Source organism: Bidens hawaiensis, unplaced genomic scaffold, assembly GCF_021521415.1.
Source record: "Bidens hawaiensis isolate Kalapana, Puna unplaced genomic scaffold, B.hawaiensis_p1.1 tig00046999_1, whole genome shotgun sequence".
NCBI classification, from domain to species: domain Eukaryota; kingdom Viridiplantae; phylum Streptophyta; class Magnoliopsida; order Asterales; family Asteraceae; genus Bidens; species Bidens hawaiensis.
Genome location: NW_027498407.1, coordinates 27,401 through 50,502, shown reverse-complemented (window position 1 = coordinate 50,502; position 23,102 = coordinate 27,401). Strand labels below are relative to the sequence as shown.

Below are 23,102 nucleotides of genomic sequence, written 5' to 3'. Positions count from 1 at the left end.
GGGGTGGTTATGACCGTTGGGGGGAGCCGTCGCCGGAAGTGATGGGTCACTGGAAAAAAAAACAGGGAAGAAGGAGTGTTGCGTTTTGTTAGTATTATTATTATTATTATTATTATATTTTAAATACAATTTACACATTTAACCCCTTAACTTTCACATTTCTTTTAAACAGAATTTAGAATAATTTACGAATTAAACCTTGAACTTTTGAATGCTATAAAAATGATATAAAAGTCGGCTAAGTTGGCGGAAACGTGACGAGGCCTATATCAACCTTTTTTTTTTGTCAGTTTTTATTTATTTATTTATCTTTTTAACATTTAATCTTGCAAAAGAAAAACAAAACAAAAACAAAAAAATTCCATCACACACCACCACACCACACCACCACCCCTAGTAAAAACCATCACATGTGATGGATTTGGAGATACGATGAACAAACTAGGGTTTCGTTAGGGAGATCTTCAGGCTCGTAAACGGCAGGGTCAACAAGGTCAAATGAGAGGTTATTGGAGGTTAATTGGTTGAGCAGACCCTGAGCTAGGGTTTTAGAAGTGTGTCTGTTTGCGAAATGAAGATGAGTTTAGGGTTAGGGTTAGGGTTTGGGGTTGGGGATGATAGTTTGAGGTGGCGGAGACGGCGGGATTTGTAGAAGCAGTAGACGGTGGTGGCGGAGAGGGTGGTGAGGATGGTGAGGTGTGTTGCCAGAGAGGTGGTGGTGGTGGCGGTTACGGTGGTGGGGGCGGTGGAGGACATGGTTTTGGTGGTGGCGCGTGATTGGGTTCAACTTTTATTTATCCATCACCATTAACCACCCACCAATCTAAAATTAGGGGGTGTTCGGGATTGCTTATTTTAGCTAACTTATTCCTTATTAAAAAGTTAAAAAAATGTGTTTGTGATTGTTTGATACATGAAATGATAAGTTGATAAGCTACAATATTATAACTAGTTGTGAAAAGATAAAAAAAATAAGGAATCTTCTTTTAAAACAAAACAAAAACCTACCATAAAAAGTACAAAACCTATAAACATTATAAAGTTGTATAATTTAAACCTAACAAAACCTATAAAAAGTAGATGGTTTTATATGAAACTTATTTACCCTGTATTTTCAGGTTTAAAATACAAGGAAAGGAAATTATAACATTGAATAGAAAAAAAATTATATACTTAAAAGAAATTTTCGAGTTAAATAAAAGAAAAGAAAATTTTAATTACATTCTTGAGTTAGATTTGAAGAGAAAGATAAGAAAAAAATTTATAACTTTACAATTATGTCTTCATAGTAACATGAAAAAGATAATTGAGATATGGCAATTTAGTAATACTGTAATGAGATATAAACTTGCCTTCACAATCAGATCATATTTGGCTGGAAAGTTTTGGAGGAAAAAAATTATATAACTTTTCTTTCCATTATCTTTCTTTTATTAAAAAAAAATGAAAAAAAAATTATCTTTTCTTTTTCAATTTCCAAACCCTTAAATAAAAAAACTCAATAATGCAATGTTAATGCATGAGTTGCAAGCCACTAAGTTTGTCGAAGGCTTCTTTATAGAAGTATGATGATGTCTATATTAAAATCTCACCTAGTTGAGCAACTTTTATAGTAGTGTTGTTCATTGACGATGGATCTATTAGCAGGCATTGATCCTCTCTAAATATATAAAACTTCAATATTTATCATGCTAAGTTAATTTATCAAAATGGAATGAACTGTTCCTCTATGTTAATTGGTAGTAAAAAAACAAAACATATCAAAGAAATAGATATGATAAATATTCTTATCTAAAAAAATACTAAAATAAAAAAATTGCAATGGAAATGTATAACTAAACACATTGCAATATTACTGCCTAACTTTAATATAATAATAATTTGCAAGGCCCAAGAATAAATTCAGATAACCAGCTATCTTGATTAAAGTATTTACTACAGACTTCTCTTTTTTAATAATTTTCTTTTTAAATTTTGTCATCGTCTATAGAAGTTGAACCTAATATATTCTGACCCTTAAGTTTTTAAAAAATTTGTCTTTACGAATGAACCACCAATCCATTAGTTACTAAGCTTTATAAACATGATAAATATATGATAACACTAAATATAATAATATATATTTCCAAATTGAAAAAAGTCCCAAACTTTTAGTTTGATGTTGATGATAAAGTTAGCCACAAAACTTGCCGTTATAAATGTTGAGAAATAACAAGGGATTATCAGTAACAAACATACGTAATCAGATTTTGTTCATATTATTTATTAATATATCCATCCTAATATAAACAAATACAGTCCTGCCATTTTATTTTCGTGTGTGCGCAATCATCATCAAACGAAGAAAGAATATCATTCCTCCGTTCACTCATTTCACCATAACATGAATAACTCTGGTTCGTTTAATCTGATCTATCCTTCAATCGTCACTTACCTACTCTATCTATATCTACTTTAGTTACCGATCCGTTGTTTTCACTTTAAACTTATACCTCTACTAAATTTGGTTTAAATCATCGTCAATTCAGCCTTCGTGATCGATTTTATATCATTTTTAGGGTTTTGTACTTGACGGTTATCACGTGTCCAGTATCATGTTGTTGATTGATGATCAGATTTTGTACGTTTGTCTAATTTATTAATGCTTATTATTATTATTATTATTATGAAGAAAATCTGCTAAAATTTGAGGTTTGCTGACGAAATTATGGATTAACTGTTTGTCAATTGAGACACTTATCAAAGTCGAAGCGGATTTAATGAGTTTTTCACCATTTTTCATTATACATGATGCAGTTTTGTTTTGTGCTGTTGATCATTTGATTGCTTACACAGGACTGTTTGTTACAATATTTTACCTGTGTTGTTGCTGCTGATTTTGTATGTCAGGGCAGTTATATATATGTATATTTTGCTTAAGGGCTAGGTTCGGTTGGATTTGTAGTTACAAAAAATGCACCAATTATTGTTATTATTATATCGGTCACATATGACTTCACATGTATTCTCTTCAACTTACTGGTCATTTTGGTTGATCTGAAGTTTATTCAGTAATCAGCCTTGTCAAAGTTATTAAAAAGTAACTTAAGCAAGTGTGATTATTGTTCTGCATGTTTACACTTATATGTGATATTATTATGTTTGTAAGACTTTCGTGTAATGGTGTACATTGGTTGCATGGTTTACTGTTGTTTAATTGCATTTTGGACTTTGTTTCAGGGAGTCCTCAGGAAATGATTCCTCCAGTCGAGGGGGTTGCAGGGGGTGGGACCGCATATGGATGGGGTGATGGTAGCTTACAAGATCAAAGTTTACTAAGAGGGACAATTGACACATCTAGGGTTCCATCTTCCGAACTAGTACATGTCTGGTGCATGCCTAGCACTGCAAATGTTGGACCTCAAGAAACACCTCGACCGTTGGAGCCTGTAAGTAACTAAGTTTTTGAAAGTTATGATATTCAATGATTCAGTGTTTCTTGTTCACAACTAATCTCCTTATATGGAGCAATTACAATTGGTTGCAAATACTTAACTATGGAAAAGGTAATATTGGAGAATCACAATACAAACATCATATATATGTCTAATAATGAGGATTGAGTTGTGTGAGTGTTATTGGATTATTGAACTGTAATGATGTCTAAAAGGTCTTTTGAGTTTGTGTATCTTTTAAAACACCACTGTGAATTAGACCTGTAAGAAAACCGAATGGCGCATGCTCGTGTTTCTCATGTTCGTTCGGTCATTAGACATGTCATATGAGGCAAGGATAAAAAACAAGAAAAGCGAAAACACATTCTGTAGATTGATACATTTTCTCAATTGTTTTGAGTTTATAGATTCATATTTGGTTAAAAATGGAAATAAGGAATTAATTATTTATCAGTGGTAACTGTTCTTCCCGTTTGTTAATAGATATATGATCAGCAAAACTGTTCTAAATGTCTCTATAATTGCCTAACTATATCAAATATTATTTTTAGTGTGATGATTCATAATCACACATAAATGCATAATAACATAATGTTACCTTGAAGGTATCTCTTTTAGCTGCAAGAAACGAGAGAGAAAGTATACAAATTGCTATACGCTCTAAAGTATCTTGGAGTGGTTCCAGTAATGCTGGTGTTGTACAAATTCAATGTACCGATCTCTGTTCAACTTCTGGTGACAGGTTAGTATTTCTTGACACGTGTTCTGCAATATTAATATATTTTATCCAAATTTATAAACAAATTTGTTATAACCAGGTTGGTCATTGGTCAATCAGTTACTTTGAGACGTGTAGTCCCTATTTTGGGAGTTCCAGATGCACTTGTACCACTTGATATGCCAGTTTCACAGATAAATCTACTTCCAGGGTATTTATTGATTGCATATTTGATAGAAAATTGAAATTTGAATGTTCTTTTGTGTTAACTTTTGATTTGACTTTTTTATTTTCTGCAGAGAAACTACTGCAATTTGGGTTTCTATTGATGTTCCAATTACGCAGCCTCCAGGACAATATGAGGGAGAATTTATTGTTACGGCTACCAAGACCGATGCAGAGTGATTGCCTACTCTCTTTTTTCAGTTAAATATAAGTTGCTGATTCCAAATATTTGGATTAAGATAGTAATAAATGATTTAGAAAAGAAATGCTGATAATTGAGTTTTCATTTTGTATCTTGTTTGTAACTATGAATGTTAATTTTGATTCTTTACAGATGTGCAGCACAGTTTCTTGATAAGTCTGAGAAATATCAAGTATATAGGGAACTCAGAAATTGTCTTGATGTCATTGAGCAAATTGATGGAAAACCAGTCGAAGAAGTGGTAAGATTAGAATTGCATGCATAATGTAAATGAACCGAACGAACATGAACAGAGCATTTTCGTGCATTTTCGTGTTTGTTTCTCTTTAACCGAAACAAACGATCGAACACAAATAATGAACGAGTTTTCTTTCTCGTGTTCGTTCGTTAAAAAAAATGAATGTATTTGTGTTTGTTTTTGTTTTTGTTTGTTCGCTAGTAGTATAAACGAACGGTTCACAAATGCAAACGAGTGAACGTTACTGAGCTATGACCAATTAAAGGTGAACGCGAACAACAAATGTGTGGGGTCCAAACGGTTATTAAAATTTGACTAAACTGCAACGGGCCTAAAAAAATTAAATGAATATATTAACAAAGGCTAAAAAACTTAAACAAATGTAAACTAACGAGCATAAAGGGACGTAAGCAAACGAACATAAACGAGTTTAAACGAGCGAATATAAACGAGCGCTCATGAACACAAATAGACGAACAAGACATCATGTCTTGTTCGTTTAACTAAATGAACAAATTTTTTTGTTCACGTTCCGGTCGTGTCTTGGATAAACGAACTTCCTGCCGAATGGTTCAGTTCACTGAACATTCTGTTCTGCATTTACAGCATTTTGTGTCATACTTAGGAACGAACCAATTTGGGATTTTTTTTAATTTCAACGGGTCAAATAAAAAAGATTTTGCTGAAACACGAATGCATATTACGAATTCAAACTTGAAAATCGCCAAAAGTGTATTATTGATGCATAAACCTCCTAAATCGTTTTTTTCACACATATAGATTATTATTGTTTTTAACAATGATATTTTATTTGCAATATGTTCATTATGTAATTTAAATGGTTGAAATGTGTTACCGGGTCAACCGACCCGCCTGTTTTTCAGGTAGAAAGAGCGAAATCTGCAACTACAACTTTAAGAAGAGTTCTTCTTTCGCCTTCTTTTTCTGATTTCTTTTCAGAGAACGGGCCACTAGATATGATGGATGAAGACGCAAACCTTTCAGTACGTTTAAAGCTAAGTTTGACTGTTTGGGACTTTATTCTCCCAACAACACCTTCACTTCCTGCTGTCATTGGTGTATCCTATATTCCTACTATTTTAATTTATGTTGAATTTCATGTATACACCTACAAACTATGTGAAATATCATGTTTAATCATTTCTTTTAAAACAATTTAAAACGCGACTATTCCACTCTTATATTTTCTTAAAACTTTTAAATTTTATATTTACTAATCTGTAACTTTTTAATTTTGTATTTATTCAATAATATTTTCTGAAATATCAGATTTACACCCTTAAGTATTTTAACTACCATTTTTATAATCTATGGTATTTTCAGAACTAATATTAGTTGTTAAAAGATAAACTTAAATGTTTTATTTATATTTTTAATAATTATATGTTTAAAACTGGTTCATAAAATAGTAACCTTTTTTTTTTCAATTTCTTTGGATCATACATGATTTTAGAGTTGTACGGCTAATCTATAAATAAATATCGTTACTAACTTTATAACACACGTATACTATTTCAATATTTCAAGATGTAAACTTAATAAAAAATCAAAGCATAAAACAACTACTTTTCTTCTGTAATTCACGATTACAGGATTAATTGCATTTGTATGTCAATGGAATTATTCTAATTGGGACGGGTTCTCGAATTGCTATTGACGCAACAGATGCGTTGCAAAACTTTAATAGGGTTGAAACTTGAAAGGATATCATATAAAGGTTATATATTCATTTAAAAAGCTTATATATGATATTAGATAAGTTTTTAAGAGTATATATGAAATCAACCCTTTACTATAGTGACTTCAGTTTTCAGCATCTAGGAACTTTCTATAAAAATGTCCACATTCTTAATCATTATTAAGATATCCGATACTGTAATCGAAGATCGGTTTGGTGTTGAACACGGAAGTCCCGAATGGTACAATGCTCTAGAACTACATTTTAAGTGGCTGCTTCAATATAAAATCAGTCCTTATTTCTGCAAATGGGGTAACAGCATGCGGGTTTTGACTTACACTTCTCCATGGCCTGGTATGATTATTCAATCGGTTATTTTTTATTAGTATTATTCAGCTAAAAGAAATCTTATCTTATTAATTCTTTGTATCGTGTAGCTGATCATCCAAAATCAGATGAATTTTTCTCAGACCCTCGTCTTGCAGCTTATGCTGTGCCATATAGTCCTGTAGTTCCTTGGTATGTCACTAGATGCCTGAAGTGTTGTTTACTGTATCACATATTCACATGAATGGTTTGGTTTTGGTTATGTTAAACTTTTAACGGGTCAAATTGATTGAGTCAGAAAATATAGGCAAAAGGGATGTCAAACGGGTCTAAAGTGGCCCTAATTGTAGGCCTGTAAACGAACTGAACATTAAGTGAACTGTTCGTGAACCGTTCGGCAGGGAGTGTGTGTATGCTCGTTTATTTAATAAATGAACAGACACGAACATGAAAACAGATGTCTTGTTCCTTCACTTATGTCTGTGAACATTCGATCATTTGAATTTGTTTATATTCGTTTGGTTATGATCATTTATGTTCGTTAGATTACAATTTACTCTAGTTTTATGGAATTAAATACAATTTAGTCCAGTTTTATAAACTTCTAAGGCCCAACTGATTGATTTTCATGTTTACTTTTAATTGGTTTTCTCTCAGCTATGTTCGTTCATCTATGTTCATTTACGTCGTGAACTATCCATGTATACTGTCAGCAAACAAACATGTATACATTTGTTTTCTTGACAAATGAACACGAACAAGAAAACCCCGTGATCATTTGTTCGGTTAAAGTTAAATGAACAAACATGAACATTCCCCGTTTGTGTTCGTTTGGTTCATTTACAAGCCTACCTAATTGTGATAACGCACAAAACCCTCTAGATTTTTTTATTCAAAAGATTAGATTATTGTTGCAATAATCTAGTTTTTGTTTGTAAATACAAGAACACACTAACTATAATGCATTAGTGACATTACTGTTTTTTAACAGTGGTGATTTAGCAAAGGATTACCTGCAGAAGGAAGTTGAGATTTTGAGATCAAAAAACCATTGGAAGAAAGCCTACTTTTACCTGTGGGATGAGGTATTAACCGTTTTGAACCAAATATCCAAATGCATATATATGTATGTTCTCGGTTCTTATGCAGAATGGAAAAAAGAAAAATGTAATAATTAATAACTAGCAGTTTAGAGACAAAATTCTTTATATCACTGATTCAATGCGATACAGATAAAAGATGAAACATAATAATAATAATAATAATAACAGAAGATCTTGAAATTTAGGGGAAACATAAAATTGGAGTGTGAGATGAAGGATTTTTAGCGTCAAACTTGTATTTATAAGTTTAAACACCAATATTATACACTTCTCAATATGATCTGCACGAAGTTCTACCATAAAATAACAATCTGGAGATAAACAGTTATTATGTGTGTCTGATTGCTTTGGTTGAATATGGAACACATGGTTTTTTTTTCAGCCATTGAATGTGCAACAGTATGATGCTATTCGTCACCAAGCTAGTGATATTCATGCATATGCACCCGATGCCCGTGTATTGACTACATACTACTCGGGTAAGAGCATCTCTAGTTAAATTTATATACAAATTGCATCCACTATCTTCTATTCATTTTTCTTGTAAGAAAATTACAAGTTATTTCTTTTACCACCGAACCAAGATTAAAAATAATATTATAACTTAAGAAAAATATGTTTGTTGGTTTTGAAATGGATAGTTGTTAGGGATGATTTGAAACTAGTTTCTAGTTTTATTCAGGTCCAAGTGATGCACCTCTTGCACCAAATAATTTTGAGGCTTTTCTTAAAGTACCAGGGTTCTTACGCCCTCATACACAAATATATTGTACAAGGTAATAACATTATTCTTTTATTTATGTTCTCGTTCTGTTGTATTTAACAAATGCTTTTGTTGCAAAGGTGTGGTTATCAACTTTTAAAAGTTGAGAATTTTAAAACTCAAATGTACATATTTGTATATGCCATTAGTGTGGTTATTAACTTTAAAGAGTAGAGAATTCTAACACTCAAATGTACATATTTGTATATGCCATTAGTTGGTGCTTTTAAATAATTTATAAACACATGACCTTGATGCATACTGAATCTCAACTAGTGTGTCCGAACCTATGTTCAGTGTTTTTTTTTCTCAATTGCAGTGAATGGGTGATTGGTAACCGTGAGGATTTGGTGAAAGATATAATTGCAGAGATAAAGCCTGAAAATAATGAGGTAATAATATCTTCTATTGCTGGATGTTCATTAGTGCATGTATTATAATTTTATACTACACATGTAGATTTACATTTGTCAATTATAAATGAATTCTTTTAGAGGTGTCAATTTGTGGCCCGGTTACTTATCAAGTGTTCGAATTGGTTGACCGGATTGAACGTCGGTCAAAGTTTATTTTAATGCATAAATGAACAATAAGCGTCTGTGGGTCAACCCAAACCGACCTGGACCGCTGACTTGTTACCCAACGATAAAGTTAACTTAAGGAAATGGGTCGAACTGGCTGAAAGTCAGTCAATGTTTTAGTTTTAATGCATACTAGTGTTTTCGGGTCAACTCAACCTGGTTTGATATGTAGTAAATGAGTAGTACTAATATACGGTTGACCTGATGGATGATATTGAGCAGGAATGGTGGACCTATGTGTGCATGGGACCATCGGATCCTCATCCTAACTGGCACCTGGGTATGCGGGGTACACAGCACCGTGCAGTGATGTGGCGTGTGTGGAAAGAAGGTGGCACCGGCTTTCTTTATTGGGGTGCCAACTGCTATGAGAAGGCTACCGTTGCTAGTGCAGAGGTATTTCATATCTCACCCATCTTAGGTTAGGGGTGTTCACGAGCCAAGCTGAGCTCGAACCAGAGCTGGCTCGGGCTCGGCTCGAATTTTGATCCAGTTGGCTCGGCTCGAGCTCGAATTCGAAATCGAGCTGAAAACCTGAGCTCGAGTTCGGCTCGGTTTTAAAACGAGCCAGCTCGGCTCGATTCGAATTGGCTCGAAATACAAAAAATAATGCAAATTTTAAACTTAATAGCTTATCTTTAACATATAATATTTAATTTAATAAACCATATGCAAAAAAAGTTCAGCCAAATAGATAAATGTCCAAATCAAGTCCATATATAAGAGATAAATATATAATAATTAATATATACATATATATACAGTATTAATTATATATATATAAACCACCGAGCCACGAGCCGAGCCGACCATGGCTCGGGCTCGGCTCGGCTCATTTCGAAACTGAGCCGAGTCGAGCCGAGCCGTTTTTGTTCGAGCTTTTTTCGAGCGAACCACGAGCCGCGAGCTTTTTGAACAGCCCTATCTTAGGTTATGTTTTATCTAACGGTTTAAATGGTTGAAAGTCATCCAAAATTACAAATTTAGCTTACATTGATTCATTGAAAAGTTGAGATGATCATTGTATTATTGTTTTTGTGATCACATTTAACCTGATCCGTCCTGTTTTGACCCTTAACAACTCGCGACGCATACTTTATTATTATTATTATTATTATTATTATAACTTTCATTATTTATTTTGGGGGTGCATATGACCAGATAAAATTCAGGCGGGGGCTTCCCCCGGGTGACGGGGTATTGTTTTACCCTGGTGAAGTTTTCTCATCCTCACACGAACCGGTGGCTTCTCTCAGGCTAGAGCGCCTTTTGAGTGGCTTGCAGGTATCTTTTCTTATTTTTCTTATTCTTTTTTAAATTGTTGGTTTATTTACACCATCATGACCACGTTACCAATCTAGACCTTGCAAACGCGGAACAAGGGTGCATAATGGCCGACCAGGCTTGGGTGGGTAATGGATAAATTAGGGGTGGCAGTTTCTGACACAACCTGAACAGGACACAAATAATCAAGATTTTAGTTGGCATATGACATGTCTAATCAGTTTAAAAACCAGGTCATGTTCTGGTTGACACGTTTAACCTGTTGAACAGGTCGATCCACTAACCCGTTTATTGTTTTACAACCCACCAACTCGATTACTACATTTACAGCTTGGTTATCCAACCCATTTTACACGTTTAGATAATGGTCAAACATGTCGTGTTTTGGTAGAGGTTTTTGACACAATTAAAAATATAGGTCATGTTCGGGTTGAACAATTCAACCCACAATCATGATTGAGACCCTAGAATAAATAGGTACTTTTGGAATGGGTCAAAACATGTCGGGTAGTGTTGGTCTTACCAACAAACCGTTTGCTTTTCTCTTTCTTGAATTTTACAAGGGTTAAACAGAGTGGCAATTCTTGACACGAGTCGTCAAGTTTTGGGTTGTCATGTCTACATGTTTAATAAGTGGGCCGTGTTTTGGTTGACCTGTTTAAATCCGTTTGATTAACCAGGTTGACACGCCAACACATTTAGTAAAATAAGTCGAACTGCCAACATGTATACAACCCCGTCTAACCATTTATTACAATCCTCCAATTTGTTTAACACGTTTACAACTTAATTACAACCTGTTTGGGCTCATTTAGATAAAAGAGGTAAACGTGTCGTGCTTGGGTTACATAATTTTAAGTGTCCTGGTTATAAAGTTGATGCCGTTGACACAGTGTGGTCGTGTTGGGGTTCATATTCAGCCCGACATGATTGATACCCCAAAATTTGTTTGTCTACTCTTTCTTGAATTTTACAGATATATGATTAGCGAAACTATATTGTCAATATATCAATCTAATTTTTTAAAATAGAATGATCTTGCAACCTCGCCGTTTGTCCTCTTTCCTGATAAATATATTTTCTTTTGTGTGTTTAGGACATCGAGTACCTAAAGCTCTACAGCTCTAGATACGGTAGGGATGAAGGGCTTGCAATTCTTGAAAAAACAGGTATGTACTTAGGTCCAGAGCGTTACACTCTCGACCACAACCCGATAGACATGATGCGGGGTGAGATTTTCCGAACATGTCGCCCCTAGAAGCTAGGTTTTATTTTAGGTAATGGTCATGTGTTTTTGCTTCGAGGCATGACACATTTCAAATGCTTTTGTTATATTATTTTGGAACTTGTAGTTGTTCATAGAGTTCATAAATGCATGTTTTGTTGTATGCAACATTTAAGGAAAAGTGGTTAGTTATCATTAAACCATTGGTTTAATGAAAATATGTTTCTGTTAGATACTTAGACTAATATTTATAATGCCTGTTAACTGAAGGGTATTCGGATCTATCCACGTTGTTTTGTGTGTGTGATTCTGGGCCAACAAAGACTTCTCAACCATATATATAGACACCTTTCTACACACCTTATTAGGCCACATGCCCTTTTTTGGTGTTTAGTAGTTGAGGATTGTCCTTGCTTTTAGTCTTTTCGTAAACTTGATAGTTAAAAAAAAAACTTGAGAAGTAGAAACATGAATCGTCTATGTGATAAAGTTGAAATTTCGCATGTCGTTCTTAGGTATGAGAAGTTAAGGATGTGGCTCCTATGGTTTAATCAAGCTGTCACAATTTCGTCCATGTGATCGATGCTTGCTTGTTTTTAGTGCTAGTTTTTTAATACCAAATTATCTGTTTATATAATATTAAGATATATTTTAATTACCAAAGAACCACATCTTCACATGGGACGTTTTCAATCACTGGTGACTTTTCTGAGAAAGTTGGAGCCTCTGCAACCGGTGACTTTGGTGGTTTGTAGCCAGTGGACTCGCGGATTAGATTGAAACAAGGGTATTTGGTGGTTCTGGTGACTAGAGGATGTGGCACATGTCGTAGACAAACAATGGCGGTGTTTTGAGTGACTAAGGCGACCAAAGTGGTTTTAGGAGAAACAAACACAATAGTGAGTTTGGTTTGTAGTGTTGTCCTCGTCCATAGTTTTGTCCTATATCAACATTTTGTTCGACGAGCTAAACCATATACGAATGAAATTCAAATTCCCGTTCCATTAAATTATGCGTGCCAAACGCATTATTAAGCTTAAATACATTACCACTCAAAATAATGGGGTCATCAAGAACATATATAGACTGCAATGAACAAGGTGATTGACTGATTGTTGGTAACTTGGTATATTAAAGTAATAAATCGTCATCTTTGTTATTATCATAAGCGGGTAGCATCTTGATATTATTCTAGCCCATCAACACCACTTACATATTTTATAACCAAACCCCTATCCAACTACGTTTTAAGAAATACACAAAAACAAAAATACACTCATAATGCTGTTGTTCAATAGTATTAAACAAAACTATAAAACGTGGTCCATGAATAATAATTTATTAAAGACTGTACGATAACTAATTGTCCCTATTGAAGATGTTTTTTTTATAATCTATTCTGTTCAGTTTATGTCATAACATTAATCTGCATAAAATTATACACCAAGTACTAAAACAGTTTACTATTTAACAAAAACAATGAAAAAAATAATTGATCAAAGTCCTTATATCAAGCCAACACCCATTGAGGAATCCTAAACACAACCAACAATGAACTTTCTCTTTATTGTTCCTCTGTTCTTATTAACCATATTCACTATCCTCTTCAAATACTTATGGGTCCCACTGCGGACCCAACTCCATTTCCGTCGACAAGGCGTCGACGGTCCCAGCTACTTTGCTAATTCCACCGCGATCAGGCGGAGGATGCTGGCCGAGGTGGAATCATCACGTATGGTTTCTTTCAACAATGATGGAGTTTTTCATAGAGTGATGCCACACTATTACAACTGGTCAAAAGTTTATGGAGAACCGTTTTTGTATTGGTATGGGACACATGCCAGGCTGGCAGTATCCGACCCAGATATGATCAAAGAAGTGCTAGTCAATAAAAACGGGTCGTTTGGGAAGATCCCGTTGAGCCCCGATTTAAAGAGTTTGTTCGGGGGCGGGCTAGTCGGGTTGGATGGGGAGAGATGGGCTGTTCATAGAAGGATCACTAGTCAAGCTTTTAACATGGAAAGAGTTAAGGTATTTTTTAAGGGAAGATTCACCATGCAGTAACTAAGTTTTTCACATGTTTCACTAAACTTAAAAGGTTTTGTTTTCCTTCAGATAACTCAACTTTTATAAGGTGTTTAATTTTTTTTTCAAATATATAATTTTTTTGTAAATTAAGTGAGACACATGAAATATATATGAACCTTGGTTAGTGATAAACCATACTCCGTAGTTTTTTTTTCCCAACAAATAGCTTGAAATAGGAGATAATCATGAAAACATTTTACTAAACAATAACCAAGTTTAATATTATTTAGGTCAAAGTGGAAAAAAAATAATCACTAAATAGTACCCAAGATTCATATACGTTTTATCTGCCTCGCTTAATGTTAAAGGTTGTTGACATTTATAAATAAAGTTTTACATAACTTAACACCTATAAGGCTATGCGTAGTTGAGGGGCTACAAATTGGGGCGTTTTGCATCGTGTGACGTCCAGTCAGCAATGGGTGACAATTTGTTTTTGGGGTGTAATGGTGTAGGGGCTACAATAGTAATATAATAATAATATATACATATGTATATAACACACACACACACATATTCATATAATAATAATATTTTTTTCTTCTTCTTGGGCGACATCTTCTCCTCGCCCCCGCCCCATTTCGCCCAAATATTGTCCACGGGGGCGGTGTGCTCTCCCTTTGTCGCCCTTTCTTGCCCAAACTCGCGCCCCATTACGCATAGCCTAAAAGTACAGAAACTTTGAGTAAGTTTAGTACAACATTTGAAAACTTAATTACACTCTAATGTAGTGTAAACTTAACCCTTCTTTTTAATCAGTTTTGTGCAATGCAATAGATAAAATCCAATGAATTTTGAAGTTTTAAATTTGATAAAAACATAGATAAATTCAAATATAAACCCTACTTTAAAAAACATATTACAGTAAATGTCATAACTTTATAGTCATAAATAAAAAAATAAACGAAAGTATCGTAAATATTCGAAGGTCCTGGGTTCGAGTTCTCTAAAGTTAACACTTAAAAGAATTTCTTGTTTAAAAAAATCAAGTTAAGTTATTTGGGGTTATGTTCAAGTACTACTAGAAATAACTTGAAATAGATAAAAGATTCCAATTTTTACTATTTATTAAAAACTTTATATTTACGACTACAGTGATATTTGTTTTTTTAAGGAACAGTATTATACAACTATTCTTGTGTTTTTTTTTTAAAAAATAATAAATAAATAAGTAAATAATGATATTATTGTTTTAATTAAGTTGATTACTTAATAAACTCTTTGTTTTCTTCTTCCCGCCGACTGCGTTTTAAATTAAAGAGTAAAGTGTTATTTTCGTCCTTATGGTTTGGTAAATAATGCGAATTTAGTCCAAAAAATATATTTTGCATATGTACCCTCCACGTTTTCCAGTTCTTGTCAATTACATCCAAATCACTAACTCCGTTAAATTTAATTGTTAAGTTAGGGCTAGACATATCTTTTCACTAATTCTTTATTATAATACTTATTTTAGTTAACTGCGGTTTTCGTCCATGTGGTTTGTCCAAATCTGCGGTTTTAGTCCAATAGTTTCAAGTTTGCAATTTTCGTACTTGTAGTTTTATTTCACTTGCAATCAAACCCGAATTTATTAACCTCGTTAGTTTTGGTCGCTAACCCATTTGCGTGTCCCTCACATGACGACCAGTTTTGTCGTTTCTCTCCATAAATAAACTTCAGTCCTAATTCGCAAGACCCCTCACGTGAGGGGCTAGGGTGTATCTGGGGAAAAAGGGGAAAAAAACAAAGAACAAAATTGCCCCTCACGTGAAGGGAACACCGATGGGTTTAACGACCAGACTTAACGATATTAGGGAATTCGGGTTTAATTGCAAGTGAAATGAAACCATAGGGAAGAAAATTGTAAATTTGAAACTACTGGACTAAAACTGCAGATTTGGACAAACTAGAGGGACGAAAACCGCAGTTCACTAAAATAAGTATTATAACAAAGAAAGGGTGAAAAGACATGTCTACACCTGACTTAACGATTAAATTTAACGGGGTTAGTAATTTGGATGTAATTAGCAATAACTGGGAAACGTGGAGGGTCCATATGAAAAAAATAAACTTTTTAGACTAAATTCGTATTATTTGTCAAACCACAAAGACGAAAATGACACTTTACTCTAAATTAAAAATTAAATCAGCTGCTCTATTAACTTACTAGTTGAACCGTACAAATTTAATAATTAAAAACTATACAATAATTAAATTTGATGTAGATAGAAAAAAATAAAGGTGTAAATTGACTAGGCATGAAATTTCTTGAACCATGCTCCTTGCAGAGTTGCAGTTGCAAAATTCAGTTTGACCTGACCCGACCCAACCCAACACGACCAGAAAAGAAAAACTGGCAATGAGTTTGGTTCCGGTCCAGTCCGGTCCGGGTTTAGAAACTTTGATGAATTTGATATTCACAAACAAGTTAAAACTTTTGTTCCAGGTTTCATGAAAATAAAAATAAATTGATTATTAAAAGCCCATTGGGCCTGTTGTTGATTCAATTGGGCTATAGGAATGGGTGCCTGAAATTGTGGATAGTGTTATATGATGAGCAAATGGGATGTGAATATTGAAGCAGGAAACAAGTCTGAATTCGAGTTTGACGTTCACAAGGAACTTCATGAACTCTCTGCGGACATTATATCGCGAACAGCTTTTGGTAGCAACTTTTCGGAGGGTAAACGAATATTCAAATTGCAGGAGCAACAAGTTGGGCTCGCTTTTAAGGCCTTTCGAAATGTCTACATACCAGGATCCAGGTAACTAACCTTGACCTCTCTTGAGTTAAACGAGGCGAGCTTGAACTCTTTAGTTTGCGTTAACCATAAAAACTCGGTGTAGGTTTATTCCTACAAAAAGGAACAGGACAATGTGGAAGCTCGAGAAAGAAACAACGGACTTAGTAACGAAACTGATCGATAAAAACAAAAACGCAAAACAAATTTCTAATACTCTACTAGCTACCTTGATATCACCTTCTAAGAAAGAAGACACACTTGATCTAAAGGAGATTGTCGACGAATGCAAGACGTTTTACTTTGCGGGTAAGGAAACAACCGGTAATCTTTTGACATGGGCGTGTCTCCTTCTCGGGTTGCATCAAGAATGGCAAAGCAAGGCTCGAGAAGAAGTTGATCGTGTTTGTGGTCAAAATGCATACCCTACTGCTGCTAATTTGTCAGACTTAAAGATCGTAAGTCTATACGAGTATAGTTTTATATTTTTTTATCTAGTGGGTGTGTGAATTTCTGACACTACACGAAATTTACATGTCGGGATTAGTATAAACGGATTTAGATCATTTTCGGGTCAAACCCGTTTCGGGTTAAATAAATTTCATGGATTGTGATCCGTTTAATCCATTTACTTTTATACATATATTTTTTAAATATGTTTTATGTTAGCTTAAACTTATTATCAAGTATTTATGTCAACTTTTCAAAATAATAGAGAAGTAAACATCGTGTTTTATAGTTTACGTTATGTACATTTTTAATTTTTGTTGTAAATTTGTAACTATAGAATATTCATATGTAAAAAATAATATAAAAGTCTAAAATTTCACATTAAATTGGTCGTGTTCGTGCAATCGTGTTGTGTTCCGGTTACTTGTCTGACTTTCAGGTTCGTTGCCAATCCATGAGCACGACTCATTTAACACCCTTAATTTTGTATATGCATGGTTTGACCCAGTGTTGTAAAAATCACTAGTTGGTAGTCGGGCGGTGAGGTGAGGACTAACAATTAATCAGATCGGATTTTAATGTATATTTTTCAGTTTTATATATATACGCACACATTTTTATATGCAATTTTTCAGTTTTATACATACACAAACATATTTTGGCTAGAAATTAGTTGGAATCTCATTGGAAATCGATGGTTTTTGCTGGAAATCGATGGTTTTTGCTGGAATATCGCCGGAAACCACTAATTTTGTTTGGAATCTCGCTGGAAACCGCCGATTTTGGTAGGAATCTTGTCTGAAACCGCGATTTTGGCCGGATTTGACCGTTAACCAATTAGTTAGCCAACTAGCCCAAAATTAATCAATGAAGTGGGGACTAGCGATTAATCGGTGCCTAGTCAGGATTTTTGCAACACTGGTTTGACCTATTTAGATCAACTGATGAATGTTTTCTTCATGTCAAACAGGTTACCATGATCTTGAACGAAACACTTCGACTCTACCCTCCACCTGTAATGATGATGCTACAAGCCTTCGTAAATGTGAAACTCGTCGATAAGCTAGATATCCAGCCGGTACACAAATTGTGTTGCCCATGACAGCGATCCATCACGATGTAAGAATATGGGGAGAGGATGCAAATGAGTTCAACCCGGATAGATTTTTAGGGCCTAAGAAACATTTAGGTGCGTACCTCCCGTTCAGCATGGGGCCGCGGGTTTGTGTTGGCCAAAATCTAGCAATTGTCGAGGCTAAAATTGTGTTGGCCATGATTGTTGGAAGGTACTCGCTTGTGGTTTCGCCTTCGTACGTTCATGCTCCAATGCAGTCCATAACTTTGCAACCACAATACGGTGCTCAAATGATGGTTAGTCGGAGGTACTGAATGTGTGTTCATATTTTATTAAATAAACGTGGTTACTCCTTTCACCATTATGTTTGTATTATGGATTTATGTTATGTAAATAAGGACTTGTAAGATATATTAATAGTTTGTATTAATTATTTGAAAAAAACTTAGTAATTGTAATAACCGGTTACTTTTGATAAATAAGTTATAATTGTAATAACACTATTTGAAGAAAAAAACACTCCTAGTAATTGTTGATGTTTAGACTAGATAGATGCATGTAGAGAATCCAATGGTGAGAAAAAAGGGGGAATTCCGACAGGGAGAAAGGTCGAGACCAGACTGATATGTGGGGGGCACCGAGGTAACATGTCTGATGCTTATATTGCGAAAAAGAAAGATCTAGGAGGAATGGGTTTTGGTTCAAAGGGGTGGTGGATCCGGAGAGGTTTGCAGAGGAAGTAAATGGAACGAAGATTTTCGGAGCTTTGCTGTCGAAAGGGGTGGCTGTCAACGGCAGAAAGGGGGTACATACACGACGGGCGGAGTCGGAGAGGGGTGTGGGAGCGGGGGTGCACAACCACTCATTAAAGCAGATGGGGTCTCGTATAAAGCTGTGGTTGAGAAAGGTATTAACTATAAAGATGCTTTGCCAAAAAAGGAGATTTCGCTGGATTGTCCGAGTCTCTGCTATCCGGGACAGATTCTGGGCAGATCGGTAGTTGGGGTGGCAAAGAATGTACAAGCCGTGTGTCAAGTGAAGGTGATGATGGAAGAGGCGGGGTTCGTGGATGCAGCATCATCTTATATTGGAGGTTTGAAGATGTTACTTGTGTTCAAGAATTAAACTCAGGTTAACGATTTCGTGACAAAAAAGGCAGGGGTATGGCAAAATTATTTAGCAGAGGCATTCGAATGGAAGGGTCAAGAGATTCAGTTCGATCGGGTGGCCGGCTTGAAAGTGCTAGGCTTACCAATACTACTCCCAGATAGTGAGATTTATGATAAAATTGGTGAACTATTTGGTTCTAAGGTTTGCCCGTCGGATTTCTCCTGGCAAAAGTCCAATAATTCCACAGGGGAATGTTTCGTACTAACCAAGATTGGGAGGAGGATTGAGGAAGAAATTGTAGTCAAGTGGAAGGGTAAAGAGTTTCCGGTTTGGGTTGTTGAAGAGTTGAAGACATGGGTGCCGAATTTCTTTGGTGACACATCATCTGCTTGGACTAATGGGTCATCTGAAGGGGATGCTAACTCCGATAACCGGGAGGCTAGTATGGAAGAGGGGGGAATTAGTGCAGTGTCGTCGGAGGTGTTACCGAAAAAGAGATCCACGAATGGTGTGTATGGGGAAGAGGAAAAGACAGGAGACGATTTGGTGAACATGCATGAGGGATCAGGTCCCAAGCTTGGTAATGAGGTCTCTGGTCCCAAGGTTGTTGGGAATGAAAACGGTAATAACCCAGTTGGCGAGGATTCGTATTTGTCGCTACATGGGGATTCTATTAAAGTGTTAGAAAGTGGGGGTGGGGGTGAAGCGGGTGGGGGTTGTGGATTTACAACCACCTCTAGAAAACGGCCTAGGAAGACTAGAAGCCCAGATTGGGATTGTCCAATGGACATTGGAGATGACGAGGGGGGTAGAATTCCTTTTCCAAACTTGGATGATGAAGTGAGGGTTTCGTCTGGTGGGGAGAGGGGTGCAGAGCTCGGTGCTCCTCCAGGCTCAACATCGATTGCCTATGGCAACCTTGTAGATCCAATGAGGGTAACCGAGGAGGATGAAAGAGTGGCTGTCATCGATGATAATTTAGAGACGGAGGTGAGAGACTACTCGGGTGGGGTTTGATGTTGGGGTTGAGTTATCGGAACACGGGGACCTGGTCAGAACGGCTATTGTTGGTGAGGGTGGTCTTAACGGTTCAACATGAATCTATTATCAATCAATATTAGGGGGGTTGGCGAGTCTAAAAAGGCTGATTGGATTCGTGGATTGAAGACCTGTAATGGCGCACATTTTGTAGCTATTCAGGAAACTAAGGCAATCGGTTTAATGTCGTATGTTGTCAATAGATTCTGGAGAAGATAGATTTATGAATTCGACTCAGTTGACGCGTTTGGTAGGTCGGGTGGTATCCTTAGCATCTGGGATCCGTCTTACTTCCATAAAATTGGTTCGTTAAAGCATCGTCGGTTTTTGGTTACTAGCGGTGTCATTAGGCCGCTAAATTGTGTTGTGAGCATAATTAATATTTATGCTCCGAATGACCCTGCTGAGAGGAAGATTCTGTGGTATGAGCTTTTGGAGATTAGAAGAACGGTTCCGGGTTTATGTGTGTTTGTTGGGGACTTTAATGAGGTTCGAGGTCCAGATGACAGAAGGAATTCGGACTTCGTGGCTGCTAACGCTAATGCTTTTAATGAGTTTATAGAAAGGGCTGAACTTGAGGAGTACCAAATGGGTGGTGGTATGTTCACGTATATCTCGGACAAAGGGGATAAATATAGCAAATTGGATCGAATCTTGGTCTGTAAGGAGTTCATGAATAGGTGGCCACTTGCATCTTTATTGTTGCTTGCAAAGGATTGCTCTGATCACCGACCTCTTCTTCTGAGATCTGTTGCATCAGATTTTGGACATACGCCTTTCAGGTTTTTTAACTTGTGGCTCGACTTGTCGGGTTTAGAAGACTTCGTGGGGAAAAAATGCAACCAATTCAAATTCGCTGACTTGGCGTTATCAACGAAGTTCAGGTGGCTAAAAAATCAAATTAAGTGGTGGTTAGCTAAACACAATAAGTTGAAGGACGGGACGTTAATGAAAAAAAACAGAGATAGTCCAGAAATTGGAATTGGAGGGGGAGGCCAGACCGCTTATGGATACAGAGTTGGAGCTTCGCTCAGAATGTTTGGCTTTTGTAAAGGAGTTTGACTCCTTGAAATATCGGGATCTCAAACAAAAATCGAGGGTTCGGTGGGCTGTAGACGGAGACAAAAACTCGAAGTACTTTCATAGTATTCTCAATGCAAACCTTTGTAGTAATCGGAAGTACTTTCATAGTATTCTCAATGCAAACCTTTGTAGTAATCGGATGCACGGGTGCTTTATTGATGCTGAGTGGGTTTCGAATCCAGTATTGCTCAAGGAGATTGCATTCCAGTATTTTGAAAAGAGGTTCCAGGAACCGGTCTTAAGTAGACCGGCGTTAATTCTGACGGATGTTAAGAAGCTAAACGAGGTGGAGGCAAGAACATTGATATCCCCGTTCTCGGTGGAGGAAATAAAGGAAGCGGTGTGGGATTGTGATAGTGATCGGGCGCCGGGTCCAGATGGGTATAACTTCAAGTTCCTAAAACGCTTCTGGAACTATTTAAAGGATGATTTCAAGAAGGTGTTCGTTGAGTTATTTGACGCGAATTCATTCAGTTTTGGATGTATGTCTTCGTTTATTGCTCTGATTCCCAAGGTGAAGGATCCAACTGGCCTAAACGAGTTTCGTCCTATAAGCCTTGTTGGGTGTATGAATAAGGTAGTTTCTAAAGTTCTGGTGAGGAGGTTGAAAGGGGTGATAGGGGGGGGTAATTTCGGAGGAACAATCGGCATTTATAGCAAACCGTAGCATTCTTGACGGCCCGTTAATCCTAAATGAAGCTCTTGCGTGGCTAAATAAATCGAAGAAACGAGGGATGTTTTTTAAGGTGGACATTGAAAAGGCATATGACTCGTTAAACTGGGCATTTTTGGACTCAGTTGTGGAGCAAATGAATTTCCCGAGGAGGTGGCGAAGACGGGTGTTTGCAATTTTATCGGCGAGTCGTGCTTCGGTGTTGGTAAATGGTTCTCCGACACGGGAATTTCAGTGTACTCGGGGCTTAAGGCAGGGTGATCCGTTATCCCCGTTTCTATTTGTTATTGCGATGGAAGCGCTCTCATGTATGATGAAGTGAGCGTTAGACAAGGGGCTATATCGTGGGTTGAAATGTGGATCGGAAGGCCCGGTTCTATCCCATTTATTATACGCGGATGATGTAATTTTTTTAGGAGAATGGACCACGTTAAACGCCTTAAATTTAAGCAGAATTTTGAGGTGTTTCTATCTTGTTTCGGGCCTCGGAATAAATTTGTCTAAATGTTGTGTTTTTGGTACAGAGGTAAATGGTTTTGAGAAATCACAATTGGCAATGGTTTTGGGATGTAGAGTGGGTGACTTTCCCTTTACTCATCTTGGTCTTATGGTTGGTCGAAACATGAACGGAGTGAACGCATGGGGTCCCGTGGTTGAGTTGTTTCGTAAGCGGTTAACTCGTTGGAAAGCAAAGCAACTATCGTTTGGAGGTCGCGTTACGGTAATTAAGTCGGTTCTTAACTCTTTGCCAAACTATTATTTCTCGTTGTTTAAGGTCCCCGAAGGAGTCATGGATAAACTTGAGAGGTTAAGACGGTTATTTTTTTGGGGAGGGTCGGAAGAAAAGGCGAAGATGAACTGGGTGGCGTGGGATAAAATTATGGCTCCTATCGAATACAGCGGTCTTGGTCTTGGTCGATTACGAGATGTTAATGTGTCGTTGCTAGCGAAATGGTGGTGGCGGTTTAAAAATGAAAAAGGCAGGTTGTGGTGGAAGGTGATTTGGGCCGTTCACCATTCGTCGAGATCATGGTCCGCCATTCCATCAAAGCTTACGAGCCCG

At 36.3% G+C, this 23,102-nt stretch overlaps 1 protein-coding gene and 1 pseudogene across 3 annotated transcripts; both read left to right on the top strand.

Annotated features, from left to right (window-relative positions):
* The first annotated feature begins 2,356 nt into the window (after positions 1–2,356).
* On the top strand, positions 2,357–12,150 carry LOC143596781 (uncharacterized). 2 transcript variants are annotated; one of them, XM_077075464.1, is made up of 16 exons: positions 2,357–2,396; positions 3,220–3,428; positions 4,040–4,176; positions 4,253–4,363; positions 4,452–4,553; positions 4,712–4,820; positions 5,702–5,896; positions 6,702–6,870; positions 6,954–7,035; positions 7,835–7,928; positions 8,329–8,425; positions 8,629–8,722; positions 9,029–9,101; positions 9,513–9,686; positions 10,452–10,574; positions 11,671–12,149. In XM_077075464.1, exons 1-16 carry the CDS (start codon positions 2,384–2,386, stop codon positions 11,830–11,832), a joined length of 1,944 nt encoding a protein of 647 aa, XP_076931579.1. In that variant the 5' UTR covers positions 2,357–2,383; the 3' UTR covers positions 11,833–12,149. The 2 variants fall into 2 exon arrangements, with proteins under 2 accessions (XP_076931579.1, XP_076931578.1); XM_077075463.1 differs by lacking the exon at positions 2,357–2,396 and having other exon boundaries at positions 3,049–3,428; positions 11,671–12,150.
* A 1,161-nt stretch (positions 12,151–13,311) lies between these two features.
* On the top strand, positions 13,312–18,460 carry LOC143596780 (cytochrome P450 734A6-like; annotated as a pseudogene). The gene is made up of 4 exons (XR_013146780.1): positions 13,312–13,830; positions 16,388–16,634; positions 16,717–17,068; positions 18,031–18,460. The product of XR_013146780.1 is annotated as a cytochrome P450 734A6-like (transcript).
* The last annotated feature ends 4,642 nt before the right edge of the window (positions 18,461–23,102 follow it).

Coding starts and splice junctions, on each gene's coding strand:
- LOC143596781 (XM_077075463.1), top strand. CDS start 3,111: ATGTTTACACTTATATGTGATATTATTATGTTTGTAAGACTTTCGTGT. Junction 6,871..6,953: donor TTACACTTCTCCATGGCCTG/GTATGATTATTC, acceptor TGTATCGTGTAG/CTGATCATCCAAAATCAGAT. Junction 8,426..8,628: donor ATTGACTACATACTACTCGG/GTAAGAGCATCT, acceptor AGTTTTATTCAG/GTCCAAGTGATGCACCTCTT.